Raw genomic sequence first — 10,371 nt, 5'->3', positions numbered from 1 at the left:
ACCCCAGGGCTCTCTGCCTGGCCATGGCTCCCTTCCTGCTCTGTTCAGCACAGTGGAGCCTGGACAATCTGCCAGCTGCCAGGACTTCTCCCTGCATGCCTGGTAAATTAGGAGCCCCACCATGGATACCCCTCCGGAGGCTGAATTTTCTCATACCCTGCAAGAAGGAAAATCATGGAGGTAAGAGGCAGGCTTTTAAAATCATATCTAATGTTGGGCTGGCTGCTGACATGAAAAGCATTTCTCAGGCAGAGAAAGTTTCACTGTAAATATCACTCTGTGGGCCAATGTTTTTGTAACTCAAAACAACACCCTCCCATATGCCCTTCTTTACCAAGGAATTTTTTGTATTGATGTTTGACAGAGAGTAAATCTAGATGGCTTGAAGCTTTAATTAGAGTCTGCTGGTAGATGATCTGTTTCCACAACACAGCTAGAAAGCCTGTTCAAAGGACAAAAATCATACCCCTCTCTGAGGTCAGCCTGGTAAGGTAAATGTGTATGTGCCAGGTTAGAAGAGTTTCTGCTCGGAAATGCCTGCCTTGCTGGTTATCACTAGAATTAATGCCATGGGCTGCTGCTTAGCTTATACCAGGAGTTAGGTTCCTAGCTTAAAAAGATATAGCCGTGGGTAAAATAAAGCAAAAAAGCAGACTGAAGCATCTCCTGAAAAAAAAATTGTGTGCACATGGTGCATGAATGCTTCCTCAGCTAAAAATTTAGCTAGGAAAAGCTAGGAAAGTGAAGGGAAAACGTGCAGTTTTAAGAGCATATTTTGATCCTCTCTGCAGGTGAATTTCTTGCAGCATCTCTCCAGAAACAAGAACACACTGTTGACTTTTGATATATATTTTTTGTTTTCATAGTAACTTGCTTCATAAGAACAGGCACGTGAGGGGGAAAACTGCAGTTTGGATCTAATTTATCAAATCTTACCTTTGGTGTTTCTATCAACTGTTTTTCTGTTTAGACACTTGACTAGTTAATGGTTAGAAAAACAATATGTCTGTGGGTTCATTGGACCTAAGCTACTGATATGAACCTGGGCTTACAGTGCCTTTGGGTGCTCAGCTGGAATGAGAGATCTGGATGAAGTGACCCACTGCCTTCCCACAGCAGGAATTTTTTTAGGAATGCAGAGCTCTCTGTATCCAAGGGTGTCCTTGTGCCAAATGCACCATGCATATGGGGTTTTTTATGCACGTGTGTTCTGCATGGGTAAGTCTAAACTGGTAGGAGTTTTTTAGATATTTCTTATAATATTAAGAAGATGAATTAGCTGATCTAACTCAGTGCTGAATGGGGTTGTCTCCCCTTCCTTTGTCCTAGCTGGGGCTGGTATCTATTAGACTGGCAGAAAATAAATATCGATTAAGAATTGAATAGTATCCTGCTGATTTAGCCAGGTTAGCACACAAGCAGACTCATAGGGGCTATAAGATCTTGGCTATGTCTTCATACCAACTGAATGTAGAACTGGACTTCTACCTCATTGGAGGAAGATCAACAGGTTTTTTGTCTTTTGTTAGCACTTCTTTTGACCTTTCCCATCACATTCCTTGTCTATGTTTTGCCTTGATGATATGCCCTTCTCCATTCCCTGTTTGAAAAAGTAGACTTGCACATGATCCATACCAGGAATGACAACTTCAAACTGACCATGTAATCAGTTTGTCTGTAGATCACTGTAAATAATAGCTGGAGTCTCTCAGGTAAAAGATTGCATGTTTCGTGATCTGGATCTTTTGTTTTTAAACACATGGGATCAAAATAACAGAATCTAAATTGGTTTCAGAAACTGGAATAGTCAGGCTTCCCTGGTAGCTGCTTGGGTTTTATAATGATTTCCTGTTTTTTCAAACATTGTAAGTAATTTTGGTTATTACTGAGTGGGAAGTGCCTCAGGGAGACACTGAGGAAAAAGAAAATATTAGTATAATCCATTTTATAAATAGTAGTATCCAAGGTAAAGTATCTTCAAAATATGAGTTTTGGATTTTTTTTTTCCCCTTTACCTGTCTAATTCTGAGATATTTCACAGTAAACTGTTTTTATGCCCATATATTTATAGGAAAGGCAGCCAAGGAGTGAAGTAACAGTGATAGAGCTGAATGTGCTGTGATGAATGAGATTCATGCAAAAGGAAAAACATGCCTTCTATCTTTAAGCAATGAAGAAAGAAATGCCCATGAGAACAGTTTGTGGCTAATTATTTCCTAATCAGTATTTTGTTAATATCTAATTATTTCCATCAAATATAAGAAAAAATTGCTTTTCATACTTATTTTTTCAAGACATGAAAATATCTTTATTTTATATATTTTATATAAAATATCTTTATTTTATTTTATAAAGTATAAAATATCCTTATGTAATGCTTACTAGAACTTTTCTCAGAGTGTTTTTTAAAATATTTATTTCCTACTCAATCTTTCTGTTTCATTAGTTCAAAAATTACAGCTTCAGTAATGAACCGATTTTAATTGTTTTCTGTTCTATAAAGATAAACTGTTTCTGGAGGAAAAAAAGCAATCAAAGTGATACTGATTTTTTTTTAAAATTATTTTTTCCCTACCCAACTCTGATTTTAAAATCTGCTGTAGCTCCTTTTTGTGGTTTAGCCCCAGCCAGTAACTAAGCCCCACACAGCTGCTCACTCGCTTTCCCCAATGGAATGGGAGAGGGAATGAGAAAAGTGAGAAAACTTGTGGGCTTAAAGCAAAAACTGCACACACAAGTGAAGCAAAACGTGGGCAGGCTGGTGTTCAGGTATCCTCAGGAAGGCAGAGCTCCATCACATGTAACAGTGACTTGGGAAGACGAATGTCATCACTCTGAATATCCCCACTTCCTCCTTCTTCCTCCAGCTCTATATGCTGAGCATAACACCATGCTGGAATATCCCTTGGGTCAGCTGGGGTCAGCTGTCCTGGCTGTGTCCCCTTCCTACTCCTTGGGTGCTCCCGGCCTCCTTGCTGGTGGGGTGAGGAGCAGAAAGAGCCTTGACTCTGTGTAAGCTCTGCTCAGCCACAATGAAAACATCCCTATATTACCGATACTGTTCAGCACAAATCCAAACCACAGCCCCATACTTGCTACTGTAAAGATAATTCAGTCTATCCCAACCAAACCCAGCACATTCCTAACCCAAGAAACACATTTAAATAGATGTTTGGTAGCGGCTGTTTTCTCAAAAGTGCAGAGTGCTTAGGTTTAAATAGTCCCTGGTCTTTCTTTCTCCACTATTTTGAACTACAGAGGCTGAAATCCCAATACTCAGAGTTTGCAGGGATTTGTACTACCTGTATGTTATGGAAAGGGAAAATAAGTGTTAAGGCACCATGTGAATAGGATAATTTGCTGTTTTGTATTGCATGGTTTTCCGCTTTATGCCATCAGACTTTGGACATCCAGAAGGAGCTTGGAAATTTCTGCAGCTCCTGAATCTTCCTGCATTACCAACTCTTGCTTCCCAGCAGCTACAAGAGGCCAACTGCTTCTGCAGAGGCTGAATTGCTAGAGTTTGCCCCAATATTTCTGGTTTTCAGAAGTGTCCCCAGAGAGGAGGTGCTGATGGAGTGCCTCCTCCCTCTGTGTTTCCTACCTCTATACTGTCTGTATCAGCTGGACTTTCCTACTGGGCCCTATTGACAGTGCAGGGATAGTCACAGGTTCTTGGTTGTTCCTGGGATCACCACTTGACAAATAACCAGGATTAATAACTACTCTGGAGCTTGTTTTTCTAGACAAAGGCCTTGACTCACTCAGGCTCAGCTCTGAGGATATGTACTCTTTGCCAGCAATCCTGGTTTAAATTATTCATCATGTTCTGCTGCTCATTTGCCCATTTCCATTGAAGGATGTGGAAAGAGTCTCATTTATTTCAATATGGCTCATCTTGAAGTTTTTGTATTTATTTTGTGTTCTTTCTAACATCTGATTTATATAAAAAATTACATGAAAGCAGAGTAATTTTTATTTGCATTATATAAACACTGAAGATTGAAATGTGAAAGAAAAAAGATAGCATTAAAACTTTAGCCTGCTCCATACTGTCTGCTACTACACTGAGCTTCACTAGGACACCTGTGATGCTTCAAATTGATCTGCCTAAAAAACACCCCCAAACTACCCAAATTGCACAAAATCACTCTTTGTTCTGGAAGAGTTTTAAAGCTGCATTGGTATCCTGACTCAGTTTACATGGCTTCACACTCTCAGTTCAACTGAAGGATTGAGATGCATCAGTGCAGGACAACAGCTAGCATTGTTGCTGCTTACATCTTTTAAATCTTACACCAGACTACTTATTTTTTGAGGGCTGCATAACATCAATTTGTTGATGGTTTCCACTCTGCCAGTCTTTCCAGACTTCCCCATATCACTGTCATTTGCCGGTCCATTCTTTTTAAGTGTATAATCTGAAATCTTCCCCTGCTGACCTCAGCTGAAATTTTAATTGTTGGGATAGAATTTTTCTTTCAAACCTTCCAGGATGTTAAAGGGTACTTTCTGTTCTAGAAACTGCTGGTGTCCTTGTGTTAACCTCCATTTTTTTTGTGTGTATCGTGGCCCAATACTTTGATATCAGTTCTATTTATAACCTGATCCATAGATCTGGTATCTAGACACAGACTATATATTTTTTTTTTCTAAAATCCAGTCTGTCCTAATAATGATGTATTAGGAATTAAAAGGTGAGCCATAATTGTACTCATGGAGATGTGTTGGAGTGTGAGAGAATCCCTTCCCTGCTGCACATTTTTTTTTAAATGCACAAAAATTAATTTTTACCCCCAAACCAGACAAATACAATTTGGTAGGATTTTTAGAAAGACAGTTAAGATAAATAGATTTAATAATTTATTTACTTTTAGTTGCAACTCCTCCACATTTGCTAATAATTCCAGTTTCTCTGAGCTTTAAGTTCATAAAAGTATAGTTTGTCTACAAAAATTTTGGAGCATCGTGAATATGCTTTATTTTTTATTATTATTTTACTGTTTTTTCTGAGTGGATTTTTTTGAACACTCAATTTTTTGGTTTTTTTTCTTTATAATTTTATTAACGATTTCATAGTGGTCTAAAATAATTTTCTTAATAATTTAAAAATATTCTTTATTTTATTTCTTTAATAATGCACAGGACTTTCAGCAACCTAATTTGGAACTAGATTATTTTTCAAATAATCTTCTAGCCCAAACCACTTTATGATTGTATGATTCTAATCTTAGGAAAAGAAAGTCTTCAGCATCTGTGGGTTGTACCTAGGCTGTAAGCAGTGCTCCTAAGGTGCTGCCTACTGTGACAGTTGCTGTCATTGCTGAATACTTGTGACTCTTGAGGGAAAAGGTCGGGGTGAGAGAGGAGAGAGAGGGTCCTCTTGAATCACATAGATGAATTGAGTAGTGGTTGTCTTTGGACAGTGAATCAGTAACTTGTTGAAGCTTCTGTTTTACCAGCCTGTCTTGTGGCTCTCTGGGATATAGGTGCCCTTCTGGTACCTTGTAGGCTCACTCTGGACAGGAGATGTAGGCACAGTCCTGGAAAAGTGCAGTTCCCAGGTAGCTCTGAGTCATTGTATTTTGTTGAGATGACAGTAACACCTCACACAGCTCCACTCCAGAACATGCCTGACATGACAAGAAGCTGTCAAGTTATAAACAGCTGTCCTTTGGTTGATGTGAGTGGTTCTGAGGCAAGATGTCTGTTGCCTGGAGCAGGCAATACCACTGCACATGGAGTTAAAAGAACAGCCAGGGGACTGTGCTGGCCATGGCCCCTCATCTCTAGACAGCTGTTATAATATAGTATGTGTGCCTGTGTTGGTGAAACTGAAAAGTATGTACTGATATATCACAGGATCCTCTTGCAAAATGTAGTGTGAATGTGGCTATTGTGCTCCAAAGAAGGCTGGGACTTCTCCGATATGGATGTGACAGGGACATGCCTTCCAGGGTAGACATTGACATGGTAATTTAACAAAGTCAGAATATAATGTAGCCAAAGCAGAAATTTCTTTGGAGTTCTGTGCTTAAGCTCCAACACATCAGGTCACAAAATCCATTTCTGGCTGCTTAGGTATGTCTTGCGATGCATCTGTCCTAACTTTCATTTTCAAATAATGTTTCTTGTAGACCCTTGACCAGCAGTGGAATTATATTAGTGTTCTCTTTTGAAGTGGGCCAAGTACGTATCCAAGCATGCAAAATTTGTGAAGACAGACTAAGTAAGAAAAAGAGACCTGAGCTGATGGTCCAGAGATCAAGCTTGACCCAAGAGAAAATGGGGAATACAAAAGCCTGGATTTTACTCTGTACTCTAGGGTCTACCTCTGCATTTTATTAAAAACACTGAACAACCAGGCCACCATCCTGAAATGTGCAAGTTTTGGTATCAAACCTTCTTGGACCGTGAAATGTTTAGATTCTGGCATTTTTGTGTTCTTGACCAGTGCTCTAATAAAGATTTAGGATGCAAAATATCTGTGTTACCAAAGTGCAAAAGGAGGCCCTTCCTATTAAGGGTTTTTTACGAGTCTTTTTCTGAAGGTGGAGGGAACATTGGTAGAAACAGAACAGGATCTTTTGCTATCATCTGTTCTTCAGGGATAAAGTAATGAAGCATCAAACTAAAGACAAATGTGGATTAAAATATAGGTAAGGTATAGTAAGTAACAAGGACAAAAAGACATCTGTTAGGAAGAAATTATTTTCAAAAGTATGAACAAGAGTCCCAGTTGAGCAGGGAGCCTAAGAGATAGTGTCACTGTAAATTTCAAATGCACTGATGTTTCTACATAACTGTTAGTTTTCAAAAAATGTGGCATGGGTTAATTATACTGCCCAGCTTTTGGTGAGAATCTTAACGGGGGTTCCAAAACCTGATGTAATAAAAACAGTGGATGAACATAGTAATTCCAGGATACAAATTATGCAGAAGCTGTAAAGTAGCTAGTTTAGACATTTTTTAAAAAAAGGTTCAAATGAAGCAAATAACAAGGTAGTTGTTGCCTGTTGAACTTAATAACAGCTTCAGTCCACACAGAAACTGTCTTGACTGAAACATTGTTCCTGCATAGAAAGAGTACATTGGTAGAGCTGTGCTACGATCGGCTTTATGCAGAATGTGACAGAGGTGTTCTAAGAAATACCAGAAACAATAAGAGAATCAAATTTCATAAGGTGAATGACACTGTTAATTTCTATGGAAACTGGAGGTAAATGATACACTAAGGAGAGTCAAAATGGTGTTTGTTAGAGAGTAAAACATCCTTGACCTGCTCACTCCTGAATATTGTCTTCAGGACTCCTATCTTACAAAAGAGTATAGTAAAAATGAAGAGGTGTATTACTTATCATAGAAAATATAGAGGAGGTATGCTGGAAAACAATACAACTGTATTTTGGCAAAGGTGAGATGAGAATGGGTATTCCGTGTTTTTTTAAAGCAACAAGGGGGAACCTGACTGAATTATTTGGAAGCAGTTTTAAAATAAAAACAAAGCAAATAAACATAGTTTAATCACACAACTCACTGCTCCAAGAAGTTTTGAAAACCAAAAGGATAAATGATGCAAAGAGCTGTTTTACTAATATCTTTAAGAAAGTTCCAGAAGCAGCTATTAAAACCAGTGATCTCCATGTGGCTTTTGGTTCAGTAAATCCGTAAGATCCAGGTCATTGGAACATGTCAGCATACATTGTTAAAATAATCCATGTAAGTAGGATATTTCACTTCTTATTTTTTCTAAGCATCTGTTACTGATACACAGGAGAGTGGGTTGGGCAGATTTTTGATTTGGTGTGGTTTTGTGCATAGATGTGTCACATCCTGCTCCTGTGAGCACTCTGGATTCATTGATGCCTGTGCTCAAAGTTTTCCTGGACCTATTTGATAATGGGTCAGTGGGCTTTGAGGGTCTTTTGGTGGTCTCAATCCACCTCTACTGGATTGACCCTTCCTTGACAGCTCCTGCCTGCTTGTTGATATCACTTCAGTGCTTGCTCTGTCCTTTATGTGGTCACCATGGACCAGAACAGGGAAGTGGGCCCAGAAGGGTGCTTCCCTACCTCCATAAGGCCCCCATTTCCAGACACAACCTGTTTTAACTTCCCTGCTTGAGTGGCCATTAGTGTTTGAGGCATAGCAATGCAGTAACTGCTTAATGTCTGAGCTTCTGCGAGTTGACAAAATTTAGTCATTTTTTAACAAAAACATTTAAATTACATTTTGTTCAGTATGGCGATTGATGCTGCTTATCTAAAAATAAAGTATTGGAAAATTGACAAACTGGACTCACATGAAGTATCTAAAATACAAGTACAGTTGATACATTGGCAGAGTAGATGTATTTTATGTGTAAAGCCAAATCCTAGCAGATGCTGTTAGTTGTATATTCCCCACTGTAGCTGATATAAAAGGTTTTGTAAGAGCACTGAGTACTTGGGTCCTGGCACTGTCCTACTGAAAGATATCTCTCAGTGGCGAGCAAGCCGTCTCTGTGGAAGAAAACTTCCCATTCCCCTTGGGCATATCACATGTAGTCTCCATATGAACCAGAGCGTGTGTTTTTGAAATACTTGTTCCTTACGATGGGTAGTGGGACTATATGAAAGATAGCACCCAGAGAGGCATTCCTGGGCATTTTGTTGTGCTAACAAGTATTGAGGTGTTGTGACTCACTCCTACCCTGCTTTCACAATTGGTGGTGTTGAACTTTGAAAAAACATGCATATTTCTCAAAGCTGCAGATAGGCTATAGAACAAGACGCTTCTATTGATACAATTAGATAATAACTGAAATAAGTTCAAAGCACAGATTTCTAGGGTAAAAGAACCTGGTATCCCTGCTGATGAAAAAGAAGAAACTAGTCTTTCAGGACCACCCACCTCAGCAAAGCTGGTTTTCTTTTTATTAAATTCACTAGAAAACCAGGAAAATAAGAATGCATTTGAATACCCATGAAGTTGCCTGGTACATAAGTCTAGAAACAAAATTCCCATTATATATGGAATTTATATATGGAATTTACAGAAAAGAAATCTGTTGATCTGATCTAATGCTGATGTGATGAAATCCAGAGGGAAGAGGCTTGTACTGTGATTTTCAGAAATCACTGTTTCCTATTTTTCACTCTGAAACATGTGAAATGAGTTGAGCATGCTTTCTATTTCCCAGAACTAGCAATTTTCTGTCTTTGGAAAGTTTTAGAGGGAGGAGCTCAGAGGTGCTGTGGGAGGGACTAAAATTCATATTAAAGTTTTGGCACGAGAGGGAGAATTGTCAGAGTAGAAGGTTTCTTCTGAGGTTTTGCTTTTTTAATTTTTTTTTTTTTTTCAATTTAGGATGATAGGTATTTATGTTCAGATTCTTCTAATCATTCTCTTTTGGAATGCTGATTGTCAGATTATTCCCAGGATTGAAGAATGTGGACTTTCATGTTCTCAGGTAATCTCTTACTTGTTCCAATTTGCTGTCTATTAGTATAGTAGTTATATGCTGCCACAATAATTGTAGGAAAAGCAAAAATAGAAAAATATTTCAGCTGTCCTGAACATTCACTTTATATTCCTGTCATTCTGAATTAAGTATCCAAAGTGGCAAAGATGGCTCTGAAAGGGTGCAAAAAAAAAAGCATCTTTCCACTGTTTTCCACTGCTGCTGTTTGTTTAAAATCTGTCTTTTGTATTTGAAAAAATTATTTTGTTCATATCCACTACTTTTTCAGAGTCAGTTTTTACAACAGCAGTGGTGCCAAAGAGATGAGAGAGGGAGGAATGGGAGGTTTCAGAAATTCCTAATTATGTTAGGAATATTTGAAACACTGACTTTCCTGTGAATAAATGAATTAAGCGTGAGAAAGAGTAAAACGTGTTTTTCATTTTGTGGGTTGAATGTAACTTCAGTATCAAATTTAATGACTTCTGTATGTGCATGAAAGGAGTGTGAACCATACCATCTCTTTAATAGCTTTGGATTTTGTATGATTCCAACTATCCCCGCAAAGGGGCAGTATGGAGATACTCTGCTCCTCTTGGCATTCTGAAATTGTAAGCATAGAGTACATTGAAAGAGAAATTTTTAAAAAAGGATTATATAGGCAATCTGACTTTTGGTCTTAGTGGGGGATGATAACTGTGTACTAGCTACAGAGAAGTGAAATTGATAGTATGAAGGAATCTGGCTGTCTGTATACACTGCTTGAAGATGTCAGTATTTAGGACAGGCAGTGAGACATTCTAAAGATTGTTTAAATGTGGTGGTGCTACTCAGATATTAAGCTAATTCATATTATAGCAATTTTTATATATTTTATATGTGTGGCCTAGAAAAACAGTAGGAATAAAGATGCTTATAAAATACGAGAC

At 38.3% G+C, this 10,371-nt stretch overlaps 1 protein-coding gene across 7 annotated transcripts in view; it reads left to right on the top strand.

Annotated features, from left to right (window-relative positions):
• The first annotated feature begins 5,143 nt into the window (after positions 1 to 5,143).
• IL17REL (interleukin 17 receptor E like) overlaps positions 5,144 to 10,371 on the top strand; it is a 47,207-nt gene continuing 41,979 nt past the window's right edge. For 2 of the 7 annotated variants that reach the window (XM_017746028.1, XM_017746029.1), the window contains exon 1: positions 5,146 to 9,451. In XM_017746028.1, the coding sequence (XP_017601517.1) occupies positions 9,350 to 9,451 (102 nt within the window). In that variant the 5' untranslated portion in view covers positions 5,146 to 9,349. Of the gene's footprint in view, positions 9,452 to 10,371 lie in introns of all 7 variants that reach the window. The other 5 variants (XM_017746033.1, XM_017746031.1, XM_017746030.1 and 2 more) reach the window with 4 other exon arrangements.

The sequence above is a fragment of the Corvus brachyrhynchos genome, unplaced genomic scaffold, assembly GCF_000691975.1.
Source record: "Corvus brachyrhynchos isolate BGI_N302 unplaced genomic scaffold, ASM69197v1 scaffold239, whole genome shotgun sequence".
NCBI classification, from domain to species: Eukaryota; Metazoa; Chordata; class Aves; order Passeriformes; family Corvidae; genus Corvus; species Corvus brachyrhynchos.
The sequence above is the reverse complement of the archived record's forward strand: the minus strand, read 5'-3'. Positions and strand labels throughout refer to the sequence as shown.